We start from the raw sequence: 26212 nt of genomic DNA on the forward strand, positions 1-26212 counted from the left end.
GTTCCCATTACCGAAACATGAGTTTGTAAATGCATCTATTAAATGTAATATCATGTTACGGTAATGATAATTTTTTATGATAATCTAAAAAATGTAAATAATTCTATAGGAAATATTTTTAAAATCCTCAAAAAAATGGTTATAGTAAGTTCAAACATTAATCTTATATGTGCAAAAAATGGCTTCAATGGCTTTTTTAAAAAAATATGAAGCTGGACACCTTTTAAATCTGGATTTTGTGAGAATCACCAATATGCACTCTTTGTGTACAAAAGTGTACCTTTTTCAAACGATACTGTCCCAGTGACTTGTGTACCTTTATTTCTGAGAGTGTATACTATGCACAATACCAAAAATATCTACCAAATTTGCAAAAATGTGTCGTATACAACAGGGCAGACAGCACATACTGTATTACACCATTCACTTTAAATTCACTTTTTGTTTGTTTATTTTAATTATTTTTGGGGGTGTACTTGCTCTTCAAGCATTCGGGGTCATGCTTGCTCTCTCTGATAAACAACAACAGTATGGAAAAACACTCTAGGCTCTGCTTCTCCTATCTGAGTGAACTCAAGCTTAGACTCAGGCTGAGCCCTGCTATTGATTGTGTATTAGTGAGGACCCTGATGAGCTAGAATCAGATAATGATATGCAGTGAAGTGCTTAAAAGTACAGCATTAAGGTCCCAAAGAGGCTTTATACATCTGGGGCCGGAGAGCACGTTGCACAACTTGTATCTAAAGGGTGAGGGGCGTTGTGCAACTTTGCATAGCATTGTTGGTAAGCTGGGCAAGTAGTACATAGCCAAAGTGCTAAACCGTGGATCCACCATAATTAAATATTAGACACATTTCATGTGAACATGTACACTTTCTTAAGAAAAGATCTGAGGTCTTATTAGAGAGAGAGAGTGTGTCTCACCTCATTGCTCGGAGGGCCAGTTTGTACGCCAGGTCTGTGTCGTGCGGCAGCAGAGCGGTGAACAGGTACTTAGCGAACGTGTGCATGGGAACACTCTCTCTGTGGATGACCTCACCAAGACCACTGAAGGGACCACCTGCACACATGGCCAGAAAGAGAGAAACCGATATTTTAACCAGATGACCTCATAGCGGAGTCCAGGCTTGATTTTACAAAATATCTATACATCTCATTTGCTGCAATTACACTGCATTAGCTTATGTCATATATACACATCACCGTTCCACTCTCTAGTTACCAGCCATTAAAAAACCTATATCGGTTGACCTTTACTGATGAATCAGTAAGGGCATGCACAGCAAGCGAGAAAGCAATTTGAGAGGAGTGCATCGCTCAGTGTATGGACGACTGGGGAGGACGATGAGAAAGTAAACAGGCAGACGAGGCCTTATGGGCTTTGACAGAGTCTGTCCTCCCTAGTAGCAGCCCAGATGTCTGCTCTAAGGTTACACCGCATGTCGGCGGGAGGCTCAGATGCAGGGTGGCCTGTTTCGGGGCAGGGAGTTGGGGACACTGCAGAGGCCAGCCTGCAGATCTTTTTACATGCCGAGCTCTCTTATACACACACACACACACACACACACACACACACACACACACAGACACAGAGAGAGCCAGGCTAGAGAGAGGGAGGAGGAATAGACAGATATCCACACGAGGGAAAAGGTTATGGGAATAGCAAAAGGACAACGAAGAGGGAATTAGCGTCAGGGGGGGGGGGTAGATCCTACTAAATAGGTGGATACTGAGAGCAAAAAATTGTGTACCTTCTAATAGTAGAACAGCTTGCTTGCGGAGTGTCTGCACTAATACGTCATCCAGCTCCATCTCCTGAAGCTTGGCCACAATCTGCTCCTCATTGCGGCACACTTTATCCTGAGCGTACAGGCCCTCGGGCATTAGCCGCTGCTGTCCCATGCCCATCAGCGCAACCTCTAGCGCCAGCGCCAGGTACGACTCTCCTCCGTCTTGACATCCCCACACCGGCACATGCTGGTAGACGGGAGGCTTGGGCTCACCTGAATCTGCCAGGAGATAAGGTGGTGTTGTTAATGTTAGTGTGATTAATTGCTTCATTGCATTGTTAACATTTTATCATGGAGGCATCTCTCCTTTAACCTTGAGCTCTGAATGAAATCGAAATCTAGCAGGGAGGTTAAAGTTTTATAAGTGGCGTTGGTCATTAACAGAGGAGCTTATTCTGCCTAACACCGTCTTTTGTGCTTCATGGGTCTATAAACAAGTTGACTAAATGAAGAAAGCAGTTCCTCTACCTAAACTTTACACCCCCCTGCACTGACAAGGTATCTATATGAGTGTCTGTGGGTGTGTGTATGATACAAAAGAAAAGCACCATCTGTTTGATAAGAACATAGACCATCAACACCAACAGACTTAAAACCCATTGACAAATTATCTTTTTTCCAGTCCTGTTTGTATAGTGGGGAGTGGCTGGGGATAAGGGTTCACCAACACACTTCTCTTTTTCCCTGCTTATATCTATTACTAATAGCTGGTGGCATGAACATTGTTCTGACACAAGTCAGAACAAGATTGTAATGGATTTCATCTCAGGTTTACAAAGAAAAATTGTGTTATTCTGCTTTAGACACTAACAATTTAGCCAAATTATTGTGAAATGCACCTCATCGAGTGTCTCTCGTTTAGATTTTTCTACAATTTCAATAGGTTTCTTTAGTGAGGTTTGGTCTGAAGATGCTCTGAGCCAATGATCAAAACTAAAAAAAAAAAAAATCTGTGGTTAAAGGGATAGTTCTCCCCCTCAAAAAAAAAAATAAAAATAATAAAAAATAATAAAAATACTGTCATCATTTACTTACTCTCAACCCTGTATAAATCTTTTCTGATGAACCAAAAGGAAGATATTTTGAGGAATGTTTGTAATTAAACCGATCAGGGGCCCCATTCACTTCCACAGTATTATTTTTTCCTACTATGAAAATTAATGGGGCCTCTGATCAGTTTAGTTACACACGAGCCTATTAAAATTTCTTTGTTCTGATGAACCAAAAGGAAAATATTTTGATTAATGTTTGTAATTAGACCGATTCAATGCACCATTCACTTACATAGTATTCTTTTTTCCTACTATGAAAGTCAATGGGGCTTCTGATCGGGGTAGTTACATACAAGCCTCTACACATTTTTTTGTTCTGATGAACCAAAAGGAAAATATTTTTAGTAATGTTTGTAATTAGACCGATTCAATGCACCATTCACTTACAAATTATTATTTTTTCCTACTATGAAAATCAATGGGGCTTCTGATCGGTGTAGTTACATACAAGCCTGTATACATTTCTTTGTTCTGATTAACCAAAAGAAAAATATTTTAAGTAATGTTTGTAATTAAACCGATCAGAGGCCCCTTTCACTTACACGGTATTCTTTTCCTACTATGAAGTCAATGGGGCCTCTGATCGATTTGGTTACAAACACTCTCAAAATATCTTTCTTCATGCTCATCAGAACAAAAAAATTCATACAGGTTTGTAACAACATGAGACTGAGAAAATTATGCCAGATTTTTTTTATTTTCAGGTGAACTATCCCTTTAAAAATATTTGTAGACATTTATATTTAAGGTCACATTCTTCCTGATCCCATTTTTTAAACCCTGGTTAGTGTGTAATGTTGCTGTAATAGCATAAATAATACCTGCAAAATGATAAAGCTCAAAGTTTACTGTCAGGTGATATATTTTCTTTAACAGAATTCGCCTTTCAAAGCCTACAGCGAACAGCCGGTTTGGACTACAGCCCTCTAGTTTCTGCTTAAATGACGTCAGTAGAACAGTTTTTTGACTAAACTCCACGCACAGGAATACGTCATTTGCCAGCTAAGCTAACGGCAAGCTAAGCTGCTATCGAATCACAACACACTAAACAAGCTACACAATCAGAACTCGATACGCATTTCTGAAGAAGAGACTTCATAAAACAAGGAAGACATCAGCCCGTTTTGAGGACAGTGAAAACAGCGCCATACAGAGTAGTAAATTGTTTGAAAAATACCGCGTTTCTTTACACGTGAAACATAAACATGTTATATTGCGCACCAAAGCTTCAAAAACACAGAAAGAACGTGACCTTTAAGTTCAGCCCAGATTATTCCCAGGTTCAAACAACATTTTGTCCCGTTGGCTATAACGTTTTGCATTCAGTAACATGTTTTAGAGTAAATAGTTTCTTAATCAAAAAACCCAGATAACTTTTGTTTTGGCTTTCCGTACTGCTACAGCTGCTGTTGCTGGTCCTGCTAAGCTAAGATTCAGAGCTCCAGGCCAAGAGCCCACCCCCATCCCAGGACATGCCAGATGTTTCCAACTGTGCAACGGAGTCAAACAAAGAGCCATGCTCTCTAACACACATACTGTCATACACAACAATCGCATACACACAACACGGTCGCTATTGCACCGTGGCCAAAAGGGGAGCGCTGCAACGGGACAGGCCCACATATATGCACAATCTCTTCCAAGTCACAGTACCATTTGCCAGTATTATTCAAGCACACAATGCCTCTCTGTGGGTTCCTCACTACAGGAATACAATGGCCAACACTTTCCATTGGTTTGAGCTTGAAGGGATGTATGGAATGCAAATGCTGATTGATTTTATACGTTTTACACCACAGTGTGTGCAGAATGACCTTTCTGATACAATAGCTCCCCTTAACACTGCTCAAAAGAGGAGGGCAATTGTAAAGACCGGAGAGATTGGGGCACCAGAAGAATGAATGAAGCTCTCAAAGACGCAGGCCAGTTGCTGAGCGAGGAACCAAATAATGCCCAAGGCGTCTTGAGGAGTCATAAAAAAGACAGAAGATTGCAGGCGCACTGACAGCCTATAATTGTGTACCTCCGGTATCCATGGTATTGTCATCCTCCACTCGACACGTCTCCGTGAGGGTGGCGAAAAGGCAGCCAACCGGGTCGAGGGGATGGCCTACCCATCCCTCTAGATTGGTGGTGTTGGTCATTCCTCTCTGTAGCAGCTCTGAAGACAGACAGAGAGAGTGTTTGACACATTCTTTAAACACAATTCATTCTAAAGCATTAAAATGCAATTTAAAAAAAAAGCTAATTTATGCAAAACATGTTGTCTGTGTGACTATGTTATGGTCTGTGCATGTTACCTTTCTTTTGATGTTTGTAAATGTCTAATTGTCGTTGCTGTTGGAGCCGCAGGGTATTGATAATGGCAACAGCCAATCGCAAGGCTTCTCGGGGGTAACCATGGGAACGCAGAGCATCCACCCTGGCGCATGCTGTAGGCACATGATCTGAAACATAAATCACAAAACATGTATTTAATACATGTAAATGAACACATGTATTAACATTGTGGAACTCGCCAACTTATTCTCATGTTAAATGTGCAGATTGGGGTTTAAGTTGCACAATTTTCCAGCACAAAATCTTTCTATTTTAGCTTCTGGATCAAGCAGAAGTGAAATCAGACAGATTACAACACTGACCACTGAAGGGACTTCAAACCTCAGACATCTTAATCAAGAGTTTCAGTTGGTCAAGTATTTGTAAAGTTTGGTAGTAGTTGTTGCACTGCCCCTAAATTGCATTGCAATAGTTAAAACTTTTACATAAAAATATACACTAAAAATTACACAAAAATACACATTAACATTAATGAGAATTTCAGGGGGGGGGACATGATTTACATCGGGACTTATGTAATTTGCATAAGCTTAATAGTCTTAGTTATTGATTTTGGGGTGAAATATGATCTTGAATGCCCCTGAGAGATTCATTGTCTTATATACCAGTGTTCCCATTAAACTCACCCAGCCACAGTGGCAGGCCCTGGGGGTTAAAAAGGAGGCTCTCTCCCTCTCTCTGGTAGGCTGTGGACATATAGAAGTCACTGCTGATGATTCGTTGCAAATGACTATCCTGCCAGTGCAGGTCGCAAGCTTCCATGGCTCTTGTGAACACCGTTCTTCTAGGCCGGGCCATTGAGTCTATGCGGAGTTCAAAGAAAACATGGTTATAAGAGCATCCGACACTGAAAGAAGAAGTGAGGAAGACTTGCGGTGCAATTCAATAGAACGGATACAAACCCTGAGCCAGGTTGCTCTGTGGCAGGGCATTGGTGATGTTGGGCAGCTCGCTGCCGTAATTGCCATCCTCTAGAGGGCAGATGTCCATGTCTCCCCACTTCTTCAGCTGTCTCAGCCAGGCGCTCTTCTCTTCGCTCTTACAGTGTGGGTTTAGCACAATACACACCCAGAGCGCACCTGCAAATTCACATCACACAGAGAGTCTTTAAAACTGAAGTGCAGATTTTAAAACGCAGGTGGGGAGAAGGTGAGAATAAGTATGAAAGGGTATAAGAATGCATAAAAGAGAAAACAGGGTGAGGTATAGAATTTTTTCAAAATTGTATACTTCTCAACCCATTAAGGCTTGAAAGCCTAGTTTCTAAAAGTAAAATGGAAAAACTAGCGTATTAAATGGAAGACGTTATAGTGCATCAACGTCAAACGTTGGCGGTGCACATTGCATGAAATTTGGCAGGTTCAGGGTTGTCTGGTGGGCTTGTGTAACTGGCAGGGTTGCACATTGCTTTTTTGGTATCTAGGTAACAGATGGTTAGCCTGCATCTTTTTCCATTGCTGTCATGTACAGCATCACTGATTGGCTGAATTGTGGAGTTCACGCCAATCGGCAAAACTGTCAAGCTTAAATAATGCTGAACCGTCTGCTCAATTGTTTCAAGGCACTGGTCATTGTCAATTCAATTCAATTCGATTTTATTTATATAGCGCTTTTCACAATTGTTTAATTGTGATGGACCAGAAGCCTCATCTCGAGAAATTAGAGCGCTCAGTTTTCCCAAAAGGAATGACTTGTTTACAGCTACAACAAAAGACATGCAGCAAAGATCTGCTCTCAAATAAGCCTCCTCAGGATGTGCTCCCATCAACCTCTTTAAATGGCCCAATCAATAGGAGGCAGCCTTAAAGCTCATTGATCCTGGCCCTTTCATGCTATCCTGATAGATGTGAGTGGCCTGTCTTTTGCATGTACCTCAGTACTGTGATCCACTAGCTGTGCCCGAACTGTTACAGGTCAAGAAGATGCTACACATAGATGTGCTTAAGGCTAGCGATATTGAACCAAAGAGCAGAAGAGTAAGTACTGATGATAAGAGTTCAATCTGTAGAAGAGTGATTAGGATGTACGTCCCAAAGGAGAGTGGAACTTGGGGTAATTGTATACTGAGCTATGCTAACACTGCCAGAAAAAGATGCATGAAGGAGGTTTTCAGGGTCTTATAGGGAAACATGGACAAAGTGATCAACACTCTTTGTAAGCCGTGGAACAACATTCCTATCAAAGAACTATGGGCCAAACTTTATTCCTAATCTTAACCACTACCTACCTTACAAATCAGAAACAATTTTTTTTTTAGAAATGTAACTAAAATAAACAAGTTATATAAAAAAATTGATAATTTTAATGATTTGTGTGTTTATACCCCAGCAATAACATTATCTTAAGAATCTGAATGGCTAATATAAAGGTCATTTCAAACACAAGCAATGATGTTAATTGGGAAATGGCATTAAGCAGAACTCACCTAGCTCATCCCAGAGTTGTCTGCATTTATCGGTCATGCCTGTGCCCTGTTGTCGCCATAGCGACAGGCGTGGGTCAGCCATGAACTGCTCTGTGATAAGTGTGAGCATCCGTGCACCGTTTGAATCCCGCATCCGCAGCATCTCCCTCACCTGTACAAACATCTTTGTTTAACCTGATGTACTAAAACTAACACACACACCTGTATCCAATACAAACCAAATGTAAAACAATGTCACCATATGTATGGAAAAGCATGATTTTTTTAACAAAAGCATTGAGGATTATAATGTGAAGCATTTTCTATAAAACTAGCGTTTAGCTTAAAGTACTACTAGATTAAAATGGTTATGTAAATAACTGGATGTAGAATAGTCATAAATATCTACAGGCATACCATAGCAAAAGCAATGAACTACACTGGCTATTGAAAATTAGAGGCAGCTTGACATTTCATTAAAATACATTGATTTAAATAGGTCTCCCAGGATTTCCCAAACCCATAATTCACCACAACAGCACCGTTCTCACCGAGCATCACACTCGCACACAGATAGGGACAGTGTCTCACCTTGGCAAACATGGAGTTTAGCTGCTTGCCTGAGCCATAGTATCCTCCCTGAGAGAGAAACTGTTTGACTTGTTCCCTCACTTGCTCTTCATCCAGGTGCCAGCAGTTCTCATCATCAATACTGGCACCTGCTGTGGGATCCGGGGCCCCTGGGAGAGAAATGCACCAGGTTATTTTGGATACTTGATGCATATATCATTTAACAGTGCAAATGCATGGTGGCAGCTTTAGTAAACCATTAAAAAATGAAATATCAGAATGGGAAAAGATGCTTTCCTAACACTGAAAAACAGAACTGCCCAATCCGGTTTGTTTTAAAACCACAACCTAAATCAATAATATCACTTCCTGTTTGCAGAATGCTCATTTTTTGACCAATACAAACCAATAACAATGCTGAATGGAGGCGAGTCAAATCACAGCTTTCAGGGTTTGATTGTCAAAAGATTGCTTGCCGTCACCGAGCTACGGTGGGGATAATTGTGCTTTTTTAGCGAGGAGCACACAATGATTTGCAAAAAAGGAAATAAAGGGAAGAAAAGCCAAATGCATTAGAGGCAATCACTTTATCTAAGCGCAGTCTTACTGTATTTCCAATATGTCAATGCACTTTAGGTTTACAGCCCGCTTTTCTAGAACAAAACACATCAGCACATTTGGATCTATTGAATTTCACTTAAAGACACCATAAACCTGCCCTATATGAGGAACTCAGATACAAAAGCCGCTAAACGCCACCTCTGTCAAAAATGACATGATGAGATTAACCGAATGGTCTTGTCACATTTTGCATGTTCATCAAATACTATCGATTTAGATCCAATTAATCCCAGCTTCATGCTATTCAGAAATACCAGTTTGTTGCCAGAATCTATTAAGAGTCTGCTAAAAAATGCTAATTTACAAGAAAACATGTCTTAGACACTTAGATGGTTTTGCATCTGAGCACTTCGTATAGAGATTAGACAGACCATATTTATACATCTCTGAAAGCAGACCATTCAATTCTTCATTGCTTGCATATTTTCTTGGCATTTGTTATTTGGTAAGAAGATCCATTTTGAGACATAGATTAGTTTTCAAAAGTCTTGGACGGACTTCCAATAACAATTTACAAACTGCAGATTATCAGCAGTATGTGACAAAGCATTGGCATTGACACACTATGAGAGTATTTCAGTACACAAGATATAGAACCAGGTGTGGTGTATATAAAGCATTGCTTTTGAAATACATGTTGAATTAATTACATTAAAATACTGATATCAGGAAACTTCTTTGTGTGCATAATGGCTTTAAGATCTGCAATAGGTCTGGTTGCACTTTTGATCTGTTTAAGTCCCACAGGCAGGTTAACACATTGTGCACATTCCAGAATCAGAACATAACTACTGATTAAACATTGATAAGGGGCTTCTGCCCAACCTCTTCATTCCCATTCAAAACAAGGTCAGAGAGCATGAGGATGGACTTCCTTGTTTAAGAGGCTCTTTGGAAAAATATGTTCAGGAAGAAATGTGTGTTGCAGGAAGAAGATCTAGAGATCTAAACTACCAGCTTCTTAAAACTGCACACATCGTGCCTGGTATGCACAAACAGCACATACATTTGTATCTTTCAGGTACATTTGATTGTTCTCACCATGTACTTGATTGATCTCAGAGTTGGAGGACAAGATTTCGTCAGCCAGTTTTTGAGCGGTGGGCAGCACTTCCGTATGGTGGGCCGTGATAAGATACTGTACCAGCTTCTGCAGCTGGTCTCTGTTCATCTGGAAGAGTGTCTCTGAGATGGGCAGCCGCAGCTTGACTTGCTCGGGTTTGCGGATGCGGTATAAGGACAGCGCCACCACGTGTGCGCAATAGAAGATGTCACGGTTGCCACAGCCGCATGTCACTGAGGTGATTTTACATCGGTCGAAGCTGATGGCCACTTTGTGCGTCGTCTCCGGCTCGGATTGCGTGGCCGGCTCCGTGACTGTGCCACTGAGGTGAAAACCTAAACAGAAAGAGAGGAAAGTTAAAATTAATAGTGGCTTTTGTAGTAGCAATGACAATTATCTTTTCATCAATGTCGAACACAACTCTGTGAACATGGATATGGGGCTAGTAACCAGAACCTGGTAACCCGCTTAACAGGAAGTTAAGTTACTACCAAACCATTGTTTGAGTGTGCAAGAGAATAGTTTGGTAACTAGTGGTTACCAAACCACAGAACAGGTGATAGGTTTAACATATATAGCCAGAGGAAGATGTTATCTAGTTGCTGGGATAACCGATCTTAAAGTTACAGTACATAAAACTTTAACAGAACTCTAGATGAGATAAACGGTGACTGGTTCTGCAAAATTTCCTAAACAAGTTGTCTACAATTTCCACTTAAACCATAAAATGTAGCTCTTATTTATTATTTTAAGGTTTGTCTGGAGACTCAAGATGATTCCATAGATTAAGAAGGTTCATTTTAGGCCTAGTTCTGCCCGATACTCCCATGCAACACATCCCAGTAAACATGGTGATCAACTCCTAAAAGAAACTAAGCTTCATTCAAGATTCAAGGGAGGAGAAAATAAGCTGAAAGGATAAAGAAATACTGTATGCACATCTTGGTGGCCAATAGGAGGGCTCACTCTTCACTTAGACTGCTAAATTATTAATCATAAAAGCCAGAAGAAGGGGGTTGAGAGACTTGAATTACTGTATCAATCTGAACCAATAGAGACTTTTATTACAACACACATGGACAACATTACATAAGCACTTGCGGGGGGAAAGAGAACATTTGAATCTCAAATCACTATAGACCGAAAACTCAACATTTTGTTGCAGTACATAAACGGTCAGAGCAAGTCTTTCTTTGGTTACCAGCCCATATGCCCCAGAAATGCATCTAGCTCATATCTAAAGCTCTGTATCAGAGTCCCTGACCAGAACAAACCCCACAATACCAGAGTTAGAAGGTGTGCCCCAATATACACATGCAGACAGACAGACAACCGCACACATCACAATTAATTCTAGGGTACGACTGGTGCGACAGGGGTGCCTAATAAGCATGAGCAAAGCCGGCTGTTCCCTTGCCAAATCCCACAAAAGGCTTTTCCAGACGAGTTCTTCTGAGAAGTCGGCCCCCTCCTCAGCCCGAGATTTTGCAGAAAAGAAATCCGACGTCCAATTTACTGCCAAACCCTTTCAGGCACTGCCAACACAACAGAGCCATCTGATTAAGGGGAGTTTATGGTGATGTCTGTTTTCATTTTGATAAAAGACAGAAAAAGGAGAGGGAGTGCCCCTATGTGTTGCAAATTACTTTTGGCACAATGGAGAGTTCAAAACGAATTTGGTTAGAGAGACAAAGATTCACGGGAGTGTGTAAGAATGGAGAGGAGTGCATTTATTGGGCTCGTTTTTCTTTGAAGAGCTACGGCAAGCGCAATCAAGCTGTGCATTTCACTGTGCTGCAAAGTAAAGATCTGACATCTCTTTGCGGACAGTGGCACAGCATATTATTGGAAACGGCGAGATGTGTAGGGGCTTAACAGCCTAGTCTATGTCTGAACGTAAGCATTCCGGCCAATGCATGTTTGCAAGGCAAACAATGCATAATCTTGCCTACCACAATGTATGCAAAGAGCGAACAGTTTTACATTTCAAAATGGGAGGCAATGAGGGTGCCTGTATGGCGAAACCATTTCATTATCTGATCATGCATTATCTTAGACTGTAAAACAAAAGTTGAGACTAAACAGACTTAAATTTGAACAGAACGACACACTTTGCTGGCGAACACCATCAGTTTTGCTTGACCTTTCCAGCGACTGGGCAGCATTAGTCACACGAAGGACGTGCATCCCAGCCGGCATCAAATGCAGCCGACCGTTGCCGAGTGAACCTCCCTACAATGATAATGTTTGCCGTAATGGTGTCTGATATAAGTAGACCTCCCTGCTGTAAATCTCCCAGCTGCTTTTAAAAGGAGTCACTATACTGTGCTGTTTGAATCTACTCCTCCCATGTGTCACCCTTCATCAGATACACAATCACTTCTTGCAGAGAAACCACTTATGATGAAAAAATAAAGACAGAAAAGCAGGAAAATATAAGGAACAAAGAGAAAGAATATAAGAACTATATATTGGTGCAACTGCTTCTACAAATTAGCTCATATCTGGCTCGCAACATCATCTGATCGCATTTCCCCAACAGTCAATAAGTGACTTTTTTCCTAGCATTAGTAACTGAAACAAACCCCTAAGCATCACTAATAAAGAACTGGATTCCAAGAGTTACGTAGTGTTAGGAACGGCCATGACAACGTCTATGACGCATCTGTTGATGGGGTTATAGAAAAGAAGATGAGCCCATAGGCTCATGTGACAGGGCTTGCAATGGAGAGCATGCATCTGCTACTGATGGACATGAAGAGCCCTCCTTGTCTGTTTATTCTCTGTCTCTCATCTCACTCCCCCACCCTTTCCACCAGGCCTTTTGTTGCTCAGATGCAGCATTACATGCTGCTCCACCACGAGCTCCACGATTGCTCTTTTCAGGCTAACCTCCATCTATGCTCACACCATGATCGGTCCCCTCCTCCCCCCTCCGATCATTTACTACCTGGCTGAGAGCAGTCAGACCGGAGGGGATGAGGAGAAAGGAATGAACTGTAGAGGAAAATAGAGCTAGGATGGATGTCATTAGCAGATAGAGTGTTGGTGTCAGTCACAATGAGCCATGCAACGTCATCGACAAGAAAGCAGTAATTAATATCGTCGTTCTAACCACACACAACAATCTCTTGATTGTGTCTTGAAGGCTGTTGTGTTCACGTTTCATCTCTTCGTTCTTGAGAGGCCTGTTAAACTGGATTGTTGGATATACACAAGGTTTGGGCCTGAAAAGATAACACTAGAGTATAATGTGTACTGTAAAATAGCAGCAAAGAAAACTAGGTGAGTCTTTGTGGAACAAATAAATGTCAAGCCGCTTACAGAAGAAACTAGAACACCAAACCAATTCCAACGGCAGCAAACTGCTACGAACAGATGTGCTTCCCTTTCCTAACACATGAGATGCAAAGAACAAAACCCAACACATGACAAAGCCTACAGGTAAATATTCATAAAGAGTATGATACTCAGTACACTACAACCAAAGCACGCATCATGGGCTTCCCTAAATTCAAATGCGTTTTAAAGTCAAAAGAAGCTGTGCACAGCTTGTATTTAATAATGCATCTCTGGGGAAGCGATGGGGGCTTACATGTCACTGTCCATATGACACAAGAGATTTTTCTCTCAGGGTACAATCCCCTATGCTCTAGGGTTGACTCGTATCTCTGTGCCAACCTTTGTGGCTAGCTTAGCAGCACCGGCTAGCAGCAGTCACCCGTCTACGTTGCAATCCTCTGTAAAAGTCGTAATTAAACTGCAGGCGATGCCCGCTATCGCACGCTCACCCAGCCTGGGTTTTCACAGTCATTTTAGCCACTGAGCCCCAGTGGCCATCTGTTGGAGAAGGAGGCGTAAGGGGAGCTTCACACCACCGCATAAAGCAATGCCCACCGATCAGGGAACTGGAGATGAGGAGAATCGAGAAGAGAGAAGTCCCCCCTTTTCATTCATTTACTTGTAGGCTCACTCTATCTGTGCCATCTGCCACCCCCTTGGACACACCCACCAGAGAGCTTATCAGCCAATCGCTGCAAAGTCTCCACACACTCTTAAACCATTAACCTCTAATCAGCCATGGAGGCCAAACGGGGTCCTTTATGGCAGGCACTGGGCCAAAACTGCATGCACGAGATCTTCCCACCCCTCCCCACCTTTCTATATTCCATCTGTCCCAGCAGCAATATGGTTAACACCGCATCAGCATTCCCACTCCCCCACCCATATATCACTACACAACAGACATGCATATGCAGGGGCACACACATTGAGCCATGCGCAGGGGGCTTCTATCTACTCTGATAAAGGCTTGATTGATTCATTTGTGATGTCGCTCAAACACCATCCCAAGACCCTGCGCTTGAGTCATTTGTCACGATCACACGTAATTGATTTCTGACCCACCGAATTGTGAACCTTAAGAAAGGAGGCTCGCAGGGCTCAATCAGCTTCCCTTTCAGTGGGCCACCCTGAGCAGCGAGTCTAACTTCCATGGAAATCTCAAATAACACCAAGGCATACGCAGCCTCCATTAGCTTGAACCATGTGCATTGTGCATAAAGTGAAGGGGGGAAATTAAAGCCAGGCTAATCATACAGCGCCGGGTAGTTCAAAACCAACAATTTAGCATCTGATGCAAACTAGCTGGCTGAGGAGCCTTTATTCTCGGATAATTCAAGCTAAAAACAAGCTAGAGCGGCAGATGAATTTGAAGGCACACGGGCAAAACGGAGGAGATGAATCGCACTTTTGGACAGGCCGTAAGCACAACCAGATGTCCTGCTTGAGATAAAAGCAGATGCACTTAAAGTAAAACCGTGCAGTGTGGAAAGAGAGGCGGGGGATATCCTTTCATTGTTATTTCTGTTCAAGGTTATCTTCTATTCCATTTAAAAAGCTAGCTGAATATGCATATGTTTCCTTTTCACAGCTTAATAGGGAAAGCATGCTTTTTCCAACAAAGTGTGATACAGATAGACCTTTACAAGATTGTGGAGCAGTCCCTCTTTTCATTGCATTTACGTCTCGACGAACACACATTTTATCATGACATGTTGCAGCAATCATCACTGTAAAGCATTTTTATATGCACCAATTGTAATCGGTCTACATAAATTTGACCTTAATCTTACAGTAAGCATCAAACCACATGCAGAGATTTTGGACATGTATTGTTCTGTGGTAAAGCTGGATGTGGCCAGTCTGTGTGGTTAAGACAATCTGACAGCAGAGAAAGGTCACCGGCCTGCACATTCCCTGATCACTGATGGATTGTTTGTGAACAGCCAACCAGCATGTGCCCTCCGAGCACCCGTCCGGCACTGACGTTCTGCAGCTCTCTGGCCTTTACTTCTCATTTCCCTAAATGCAGACTCGATTCTGTTTAATATGCGAACATGTACAAACCATCTGCTTGCCTGCAATTGACAAGCTGCAGTCTGCAGGACACAATAGCTTTTTGAGCTGAGCTTACACTAGAAGTATGGCCTGGACTGATGGATAATTATTTAATCAGCTTCATGAGTCATCCATCTGTACCAAAAATAAAAATCCTAATCAATAGGAAGGGTAAGAACCGGAGAACGTAACTTAACGTAGGCGTCCCCATATCAAACCATATGATGTTTTTGACTCCCGCAGCATTCCATCTTTAATAGTTTCCTACCAGGAGGTATGACTTCAGTTTGCCCCGCAGCTGTAAAACCAGTATCAGATAAAAGAAGGAAAAAGCTCCTGAGGACCAATGGGCTTACATCTGTTGTGTGCTTTGTGCTTACATCTACAAGGTTGGAAAATGTCAATATGTACTCTGGGCTTGTCCCAGCAGTGTTACCTCGCCTGCATTTCCTTCCCACTGCCCTCTAAACTATTCAACTGTTCACCTTCTACCTCTCTTTATTTAAAGAAGCTATAATCACATGGTAAAAGCTGTAACATCATATTTGGTGTGTTACGCACAAAAATATTTTGAACAATAATTGTCTATATTGTCTAAATATATATCCACCCTCACATCACATCATTGATGTGGATAAGTAAATGACTATCACGCCACATCCAGTCAACCTCATTGCAATTACTTCCACAAACGCTCAGCAAACTAAGCAAAGCATATGGACAAGAACAAAAAAACAGGGAAGGGGGAGCACAAAGACAAAATAATCATTTTTAACAAGGCCTTCCTGCTTAGCTTTCGCATGCATTAAAGTGATGAGACCCTGAAGGTGTGCATGGCTTAGAAATCAGCTGAGACAGCAATGGCTGAATCTCTAATTACAAATGCTCCTCCTCCAACTATCTCCCCTCAAACTTCTTATTGTCTGTGGCCTCCCTCCCTCTGTCTCTCTCAGGACTGCCTTTTGAGCTGGCATGCACCCGTTAGCCCTGCGCAGCGTTTGCCTTAACACTCTTAATCTGGCCCTGACCTGCTTTATTCCCGCTGCACCGGCTGCCCACTGGGCCTCCGATTCACAGACCCCCATTGTTGTGGATGGGTTTGTCTAGGCCTCAGGCTGGGGCCTGTCCTGCCATTGTTGCCCACAAAGAACCATCAGTGCTTAGCAGGCGTCAGCTTGGAAGCAGGGTCCTGTGCGACCACCACTGCTGGGAGATCAGAGGCCCAGACAGAGAGAAGATAGAGGAATGTTGCGTAGGGACGTTGGTGCCAGTGCAAACCCAAGCTCACTGAGATCTAAACCAAAAGGCCTGAAGAGAGATAGCGTTTACTCAAAAAAAGACAATACCCTATTGTATGCACAGAATGGATGCCGTGTGCATTGCAAAATAAACAAGCATTAAGGAGTATAGTGACTGCTTGATCACAATAAACTAACCTGAAAATCTGGATGACTCCCTAAATACATTTTCTATTATGAAAACCAGAAATATTTGGGCAAAATTAGCAAGACTGCACTGAGCTGTTTCATGCATGTGCACACATACAGAATAATAGGAACACAATGAACACAACACAATGCACTTTAGCTGGGCTCTGTGCACAAAGAAGGGCATATTGCCAGATATCCATTCATTAAAACGGCCCTGAAGCTCTCAAAAGAGCAGCTCACCAATGGAAGTCTTTCTATGGCAAGCCAAGAGGGACACAAGGAGCTGAAGCACTAAAAGAAGAATAAGATTCATGGAACACACTCTTGTCTGGTGTAGTATTAATGCAGGAATATAAAACGGCTATGTTCAACAATGACAGCTAATATAATTGCTTATGCCTTATGTAGCGAAATTGATTAACTTAAAGCTCTACAAATGATTTAGATTCAGTTTGTTACACTAATGCACAAGCAAGCACACCACTAAACTCAATAACCTTCTATTTTCTCTAGAGCTGCACAATGCTCAATTGCGCCTCATTCAGGCTTTATGAAGCTGGAACTGCTTTAAGGGTCTGGACACAGACACAAGTGATTTAAAAACAGCCTTTGGCTGCATTTAGCCAGAGCATTTGAGTAGCTTTTGGACTGTTAGGAACTGTCCTACAATGGCAGCTTGATTACAAAGTATGGCTCCTTTTCTTGAGAGTGTCAAAAAAGAAAAAAGGCCATTTGAAAGGCACTTAAACAGAAATTATGTAGATTTAAGCACTGCTTTAAGTAACCCAGGACAGCTGCATGAATATTCATAAATCGCCCTCTGTCCCTGTTGGAGAGGGCAACCAGAGAAAGGTCTCAGTGAAGTGAGAAAGCTGGCCAATGAAGTACTTGTGCACTCTCAAGAAGTTAGCCAAACTTTGCAGACGTGTCCTGCTGTTTCAAGTAGAACGGGAAATGTCAGACAGCATGAATGTTTTTCATAATTGCTTAGTACAAAGGAAGCAAACCAACTTAACCAACTAAGTGTCAGTATCTACATGTACAGACAACAATTACGCTAACACAATACAGTGTATTTCACCTCGCTCTTTCGCCAAGGTTGTCACCACCACATAGTGACTCAGGCCAGTGACAAAACACTGTGCGACTGGGCCTGAATACAGAACATCGTAAAACAAAGAGCTCTCGCCGTGCCAGCTGGATCCTTCGAAACTTGGCACCGCTGCGCCTGGCTCATACCGCCACGAGCAAGCTGGGAAAAACCCACCTCACCAGGTAGAGCCTCTGGAAGTCCAACACATCCATCAACTAGAGAGCAGAACCACAAGTGTGGTTTAAAGGGCAAAAAAACTCTCATTCAAATGTGAACATTGAAGGATAAACAGGATAGAGACATCTGGCACCTTTCTCTGGCCTGCTTCAGCAGAACGCCGGTGGAAAGTGAAGGGTGTTTTTTGTTCTCTGCCTGAGATTAGAGGACTCAGCAGGGCCTGGCAGGCCTTTAGACGAACCGTGGGCACACTAGCAACAACAAACACAAAACATTCACTCCTAACCAAAGCATACAGGCCCCTTCCCTTGACCGCCATGAGGGAGGATGGAATTTTGTACACCCCACTCAAAAATGCTTTCAGGGCTGGTCTATGGGGTTTCCTGTTACATTACTCGCACTCCACTATTAACTTGCAATAGCAGAAAAGTGCTGAAAACAGCCATGAGTTTTGTATGCTGGTGTAAGATTTAATCATTTTAACCTATTCATATAGAAGTAATTCCTGAGGTATTCTAGCATGTGTAAGGTGGAAAAAGACTTAACAAGGTAAGCTGAGGAGGTCTTGCCCAACCGGAGGATCTGTTCAGACGGATCTCCGGTAGAGGCCGGGTAAAAGCTTTATGAAATGGAAACTCAAAAAGACATCCCACTAGATTAAATGTCCGCCTTTTCTCAAAATAACTGCTTTGCGGATGTGCAATCGAAGCGGACCAAAGAGGAATAGAAAATCAACAATACAATAACATGAAAGTGAAGCAGGGGGAGGAGATGCCATTTTTATCGACTTCTTTCATACTGTTCAGGGTGTTTCTCATCAATCCAGCAGTGCAGCACATAGAAATGAGGGCCCTGAGTCAGCAGGAGGCATTTGCCAAAGCCCAGTGGAATCATGCATGGGGTGAGGGGTGGCAGGACACCCCATCCAGAGCACGCGCCAAACATAATGACCCACACACAACTGGCACAGCAATGGGAGGCAACAGGATGGTTTTAGTGTGTGTGTGTGTGTGTGTGTGTGTGTGTATGTGTGTGTGTGTGTGGCAAAGGAGGGGTATCCAGTGGAATGCATTACTTAAATTCCATGGGCATGCGGCCTCCTCTACCACAGCCACAAAAAGAGTGTGTGGACTGCACAGAGTTGGAAAGACAGCGGGGAGGAGGGAGGTAGGAAGACATCAATGGAGAAATCCAGGCACTTTGCCAAACTCCAGCATTACAATAGAGGAGGGAGAGGGGGGAAAAGTGTGAGATGAAGTGCAGAGAGCTAAGAGAGAAGATGTAGGGACCGAGCCTGAAGTCTGGGCTATAGGTAAAGGCAATTCTATTATCAGAGAGCGATCAAAGGTCAGATTAAATTTTTTTCTAAAAGATAGACTGAAGGATAGCACTGAATAAAGTAAAAAAAAGATAAAAGTAATGAAAAGGTATAGCAAAGTCAGTAACATAAGCATGTTTATCTTATAAGAGCCATGTAACATATAGACTTTTTTCTTTACACTGAAACCATACACAAACCAGAAGTGGAAGTATTTGACTACTGAGCAGATATTTGACTATCTAACACTTGAATACTCAAGAATATGACACCAGCATCAACAACAAAAACACCTCACCAAACCAGTACAGCAAGCAGTAATAAAACTACCCTCTCCTTAGTGCTAATCCAGGTGTACAAAATAAGCCCATCCAAGCACTTCTCAGTGTAACTGCAGAATAAGACAGAAATAGTGTTATAGATGATCCTGCCAAGCTGGCCACAGCAGACATGGCCAAAAGCAGATGCTGGAGAGTTAGTATGAGGTTCCTCCTTTCCCCTCTGACCGAACAGTGCTGTATATGCAGGACTGGGCTGGACGGCCACATGACCTGACAAAACAGGACAGCGCCCAAATACTTCCAGACTGCTGCAGTGCTAAGGTAGGCTAGGTCAGCAAGCAGGAAATGCAATGATAGTCGACTGCTCAAACCCAGGTGCAAGTGGCCTATAAAATATGAAAATTTACAGCTACATGGCCAAGACACTAAAACAAAAAAATCATTTTAATAATGCAAACAACTTTAACAGAAGCTCCACTCCGTTCGATCTGACATGTTCAACAAAGCCCCATCTATCTATCTCAGATTATGTGGACAGTGCATGAGTTATGACCATGACACTGGACTCAGGACCTTAGGGTCATGGGCATGAATCTTCATTTGGATGCTGTTTTGGTGTCCTTGAGATGACTGCACTAGGTTTTAATGTTTAAATGAGGGATCTACAGAGTATTTATAACGTCTGTAAATAGCTGACTCCATTAAAGAGATACACTTCCTGTTTCTTTTTAGTTTAACTTCACTTCTTTTAGTAGCATTTTTTCAAATTCTGTTAGTGCTAATCCTGTTAAATATACTATACATGAAAAGCCAGTTTGGTGCTCTAAAAAAGCTTAAAATAAGAATGGGCCAGTATGGGGTGGGACATAAAGGCGATGCAAGCAATGAAACTGTCATTGTCACGTGGTTCAATGTGGTCTGTCTTGGTAGCATAAGTGGGGGTCCTCATTTGAGCAACTCTTCCTTTAAAGTTGCCCTGGGGAAAGGGGAAGGTTTTAATCAGCGCATGAAGACAGATCCATCAGATATGCTAATCAGAGATCTTACCTGAACAAATACCCTCAAGAGTAGTCTCATCCATCTTAATTGGGGGAGGGCTCTTTAATAATGCAAGGAAGGAGGCTTGGAAAAAGCATTATGGAAGGATGAGAACGGAGGGCTTTTTATCTAATCAGCACAGACTGAGCAAAATTCAAGCAACATTTTTCAGTGAGACAAGATAAAACTTTAAAGATCTGAGTGCGGCAGTCAAAAAGGTTAGCACACATATGGACCATTTCTTATGTTCTCATTATTTCCAAAGATGCTTACACACTAGAAAAGTGTGACAGGAATGCATACAATGCATTTTAAGGGTAATCAAAAGAAGAACTAGACAGCCGTTTCTTATGTTATCATTGGTCTACAGATGCCCTACATCAGAGAGGGTCACAGCACAAGTAGGCTAATAATGCATCTAAACCACTTTCATCTGGACATCACATTGAAATACATTATACCATAACTGAAGCAAACCATAAGCTTTGTAGTTTATCCAAAAGACAGTGTTGCACAAAGAGGCTTCTAGGTTTACAACTGGGAGAATTGAGAGGCAGCCGTTCATTGTGATGATCTATTGACTTCAAAGCCAGGGTGTGTTTATGACACATGCACACACTATTTGAATCGGGCTGATCTCCGACAGACTGCGGCACCCGGGGGAGAGGGGGAAACCCAAAATTCCAGCCGTGGTGAATGATGGGATACAAGGTAGAAATTACATTAAAGCAGGAATGAGAGAACAGAATGAGACATCACTCTCACTGCATTGCTTAGGCTGGTTTCAATTTAACGTGGTCTGGCATGAATAAGGTGACGTAACAACAAAGGTATCTCTTAACATTCAGCAAACGTTACGAGCTAAAACAAAACTTTTCTGATAGCAATACAGGTAGCATTCTGCACCCAAGCATCAAATATTTTACTAAGAACAAAGTCCTAAGGGGTAAAGGGGAAGATTGGACAATTGAAGGGCCTGCTGATATGGTCCAATGGCTGTTTAGCCTTGGGGAGTTCCCAGCATTGGGCTTTTGTAATCAAGTGTAGCACTAACCTCCTCGGTTTACCAAAGACGGCTTTGCCATCTGAAAGGACAATGCGAGCTAGTATTCATGACAGGATAGACATTGCAAATAGTGATTACAGACATGCCAGGTGCAAAGAAGGGTTAATTTACTTCTACATCTAAAATGTCTCATTACACCGTCCGTCACTGGTAGAGTGTATCGGAACATAATCTTAACACTTCTAACTGTTTCCTTAAGCAACAACCATATATTACGTACATGGAGTGAAAAACATGCCAGATCTTATGAAACTGTAACACAGGTGAAGATGATGTGGTGTCAAGCCACAAGGAGGCCACAGAGGAAATAGTTACCGGTACATGAACAAGCATTATAAACTTTGCTTCCTGTGCAAGCAGCATATTGAAACCAGGCACCAGTACAATGCTAAAGCAGTAAACGCCAACCCTTGTAATCCTATGACTCACTGTAATGGTGCATTGTCAAGGCAAAAACATAGGTTCTCACACTATGCATTTGAATAGCTGCACTTGTGCAAGAGTCTTTTTGCACCTTAAAGAAACTATGAGTCAACTGTGTAAATAAACGGTGTAATAGCCACTAAAAAAATAATGCTTTTCATGACAACTCTTATGCAAGCTTACAATTGGAGGAAAGCTAAGTCCGAGTCATTTCGAAGTTCAAATGAAGTTTTGTGCACAACAGAATAGCAATACAGAAACACATACTCCAGGCCTCTCTACCTCCTGTTCATTTCTGCATTGTGATCTTCAGAAAGAGATGAGCATGGTGGAGTAGGGTCTGAGGGGCGTCTCCATGTTGAAACCGGAATGGTAATGAGAGACGAGACTCCAATCAAACTGAATTATCCCAGACAGGCCTCTTCAATCACTGGCTGATTTACCCCACTGACATTTTCTCTCTCCCCCCCAACCTGCTTCTCTCTCTTCTTCTTCTTCTCCTCCCCTTCACCCACCAGATGAAGGATAGCTGTCATGAATATTCCTTTAAAATCCCTCTTTAAATGAAAGCCCATCCCCAAGAGGACACCTGTTTTCCTCCATGTGCGCAGTGAGTGGTGATGAGACCAGGGCCACAGCCATTGCCTTTCATTAGCCGGTCTTTGTGCTTTCCCGTCACGGCCACAATGATCCACCATTTACTGCTGATGAAAACAAATTGTGCACCGGGTGCTTCAATACAACCTTAGATTGGCTAGCTCAAAATACAGCAAGATAAATCCATTACTCTGTAATATCTTCAGAATGGTAATAGTCTTATAAAGAAGGTAATGTTGCACCACCAGCTCAATGTCAATATATGAAGTTAACAACACAGCGAAAGGTGAGACTAGATTCTCAAACAGGGTCGCTGCTAATACAGCTAACATGTATTAACATTAAGAGCTATGTTACAGAAGAGTGTTTATTATATAAGTGACGCAGGACATACTCACACATGTATTTCTTTTGACACTTTGCAAAAAGTCTTGGTCCATATCTGTCAGAATTACTTCCCAGTTATACTGCTGGTTCTGCGTCTTTCAACCAAAGTGGAGGACGTTTATTTTTACTTAAAGAGGAAAACGCAATGGGATCAGATAGTGTTTAATTGCGGCTTTCATAAGTTGTGCTTTAATGCTATTGTTGCAGGCTGGTTTTTATCCAGTAGATAAGGCAGCGCGATTTCAACACTGATTTACACTTTCAGACGCCGCCTGCCTTATTCTGCTGCCACTGCAAAAAAACTGCTTAGTGTTTTGCCCTCTGAGCAGAAATTAAACCAGCCAAAAAATTTGAATTTAAAATCAAAAAAGACGCCAGAACCTTGGAATGCTCTCAAAAAACTTAGGCTCTGACAAAGATGCTTATCCAAATGAGTATCCAATATGCCACTGCAGCGACAAAGGTGCATGAAAAACATAAAAAAGTACAAAATTTTACTTGATTGCTTGCTTGCTTTACCCCCTACTATTTGTCTGCAAAGAGCTATGGTTTATTTGTCATCCCCAGTGACCTCCAAGAATGGAAAGACAAGTGAAATGTCCTCTGCATTTGTCTCTGGTGTGGGGCTCAGAGGACATCACCCCCACGAGACGAGCTCAACCTGGGTTGGTGGCCCCCACTGTCTTTCTCCAGCGGCCTAACAATGGCTGCCCTCTGCGCTCTAGGGTGCAGGGCGCACTGATCCTGTTACACCATGACAAGTACCACAATCCCTCATTCAAGAGCACATATTCTCCCCCCTCAGCCTATACAAGAGCCAAACCTATTCATCACATTGTTTTTTTCCAGCACATGACTTCTGTGTTGGGCCTTGCCAAAGTCAGGTGTTTGAATATGACCTGGAAACTGCAAGTTGCCCACACACTATGTGCATTGTGGGTAATGATTCAAACAAAGACCGTCTTTAGACATTTAAATATCGCTGATCAATATCCATCTGAGTGAATCAACTAAATATTCTGCCAGCATTGTAGTTTTCACACAGTACTGTTGGGGGTCAAAAAGACTAAAACCAATTATCTGAACTATAGTTATTTCTGCTGAACAGTGCAAAAGTCAAAGTTCTGGGTCCCACAGCACTGATTGTGGAGGACATAGTGAATTACATTTCCAGAAAGCATCTGCAAGTCGCTGTGGGAGAGGGATGCGAGCAGGGTACGGACCAGGGAGGATGTTGAAGGATGGAGCACAGTGCATAGTGTGGGGGGAGTGGACCAGACATATAGGCTCATGGCTGTCGGCCACATTAATCATGGTTGGAGTATGGATGGGAGGAGCCGGGGTAGCCCCTCTCTGCATGCATGCATTTCCGAGCTGCGCTGACGTGTACGCTGTTAGACCAAAAGTCAGGGAGGGCTGGAAGACTAATGAGGACCTTCTCTTTTTCCTCTCACACTTGTCTTTCTTGCCCTCCAGAGGATGGCAGCTTTGTGGTAGTGGTGTGGGGGAGCAGAAGATGACAGGTTGGTTATTTACTCTGCCTTTCATATTTGCCTTTTATTTCTGTCATTTCCCCCTCTATCCTCCAACCATTTTCCTGCAGTCATCTGTTCACTCAGCTGCCTGCAAGAAACTGGTGCCTAATGGGCCATATCAGCACAGCCACTGCAGGGGAATAGAGGCCTGTTATTAGGCTATATTGAAAAAGAAGCTAGTAGGCAGGGAGAGGGAGAAACCGAAAGCCATTGATATTTATATTTTGCACACCCACTAGGGCACAGTCTTAAAGATCAACTTGTGACACGTTCCTGCAAACCCTGCTTTGAAACAAGGAGCTATCAATATTTCATTAAGAATCTCTTTATAATATTAAAAAGGCAGTTCTGTCTGTGGAACACAAGGTGGGCGTACAAATATCCCGGACTAATGAATGGTTCTTTCATTATTCAGTAGTCAAATCATTTTTATGCCTTTCATATTCAAGTAATGATTGACAGAGAGAATGGGGCTAGAAATTTTAACGCTAATCTACCATAAGGCAGGATGGCCATCTGCAACTCCTTCCATGAATTGTTTCTCATATATTTGACAACTGCACCACTTTGGTAAATATATGGAGTAACAGGCTGCAGGAAATGCTGAAAGAGTCACATGCAAAGTCATAGTAGTTTGTAAGTCAAACAGAGGTTAAAAATCCAGAGTCATAAAAGTCTACAGAGAAAACGTTCAGCAGTATAAGAAGCTCAATAAACAAGCTCAACAAGAAGAAGATTTCCTGTATTTTAACTGCTAGAGCATGGCATCAGCAAAAAGCAAGGTCACGGGTTCAATTTTCAGGCAATGCACATACTGAGTATATGAAAAAAAACTGACAATACTGTAATTCGCTTTGGAAAAGAACATTCACCAAATGCGCAAATGTAAACAAAGACAACATTAAAGAGTCTGAACATGGTTTGCAATCAAGTCGGTAACCAAAATGTGAAAACAAACAACAACACTGCACTCTCAGAGCTCTTTGAATCCACCCCGCTGATGTTCTTACCTTGCTGATGGGTATTTAGGCTTTGGGGCCAATTAATGTTTATTCAGGGCAGCCAAGACTGACAGCCACACATTAGTATAACTGGGCAGTTTCACCCAATGAAAGAAGTGAAAATGGCAAGTGTTCACTCCTTTAAGAAAGTGCAGGAAGAAAACTAGAACAAAAGGTGCCTCAGTTAGTGGTGTGAAGCCGTTTGAAGTAGAGAATTCACATATTTCGAGCTTTGTGCTCAAAGACCCATCAGCCCTTCAAAGAGCCCTGCCAGACCTTCTAAGGCCCACTCTAGACAAATAATTCAAAGTAAAAAATAATGGCCGTAGGCTGGACTAAACTGTTAAAATCTATGCAAAGACAGCTTCACGTTGACTCATTCTTTGCACTTCTTTTAAAGAATCTCACTCTGAATATGTGCCTGGTAAGTCCCTGGTATCAATTAATGGTCATTTAATCAGATCAAATCTGACCTTTCAACCACTCATCCCCTCTCCTAAATGAGCCAGACAACTGTTCACAGCTGCATAAATATTCATGGTCAGGTAGACTTCTGCCATCTGGGTGCAAATCTAATTTTAAAAGCAGTGAAAAGGCCGCAAGTGGCTTGCAATAAACAGGGCTTC

General features: G+C 42.2%; 1 protein-coding gene across 1 annotated transcript in view; it reads right to left on the reverse strand.

Annotated features, from left to right (window-relative positions):
• The window catches only part of zswim5 (zinc finger, SWIM-type containing 5), a 38054-nt gene that overhangs the window by 5089 nt on the left and 6753 nt on the right, over window positions 1–26212 (reverse strand). Inside the window, exons 2-10 of the mRNA XM_055202093.2 lie at window positions 9819–10175; window positions 8178–8326; window positions 7608–7758; window positions 6085–6261; window positions 5809–5985; window positions 5143–5289; window positions 4866–5003; window positions 1752–2009; window positions 925–1060 (exon numbers count right to left, since the gene is read on the reverse strand). Coding sequence (XP_055058068.1) covers window positions 925–1060; window positions 1752–2009; window positions 4866–5003; window positions 5143–5289; window positions 5809–5985; window positions 6085–6261; window positions 7608–7758; window positions 8178–8326; window positions 9819–10175 — 1690 coding nt within the window. The remainder of the gene's footprint in view (window positions 1–924; window positions 1061–1751; window positions 2010–4865; window positions 5004–5142; window positions 5290–5808; window positions 5986–6084; window positions 6262–7607; window positions 7759–8177; window positions 8327–9818; window positions 10176–26212) is intronic.

Source organism: Misgurnus anguillicaudatus, chromosome 2 (genome assembly GCF_027580225.2).
Source record: "Misgurnus anguillicaudatus chromosome 2, ASM2758022v2, whole genome shotgun sequence".
NCBI lineage: Eukaryota > Metazoa > Chordata > Actinopteri > Cypriniformes > Cobitidae > Misgurnus > Misgurnus anguillicaudatus.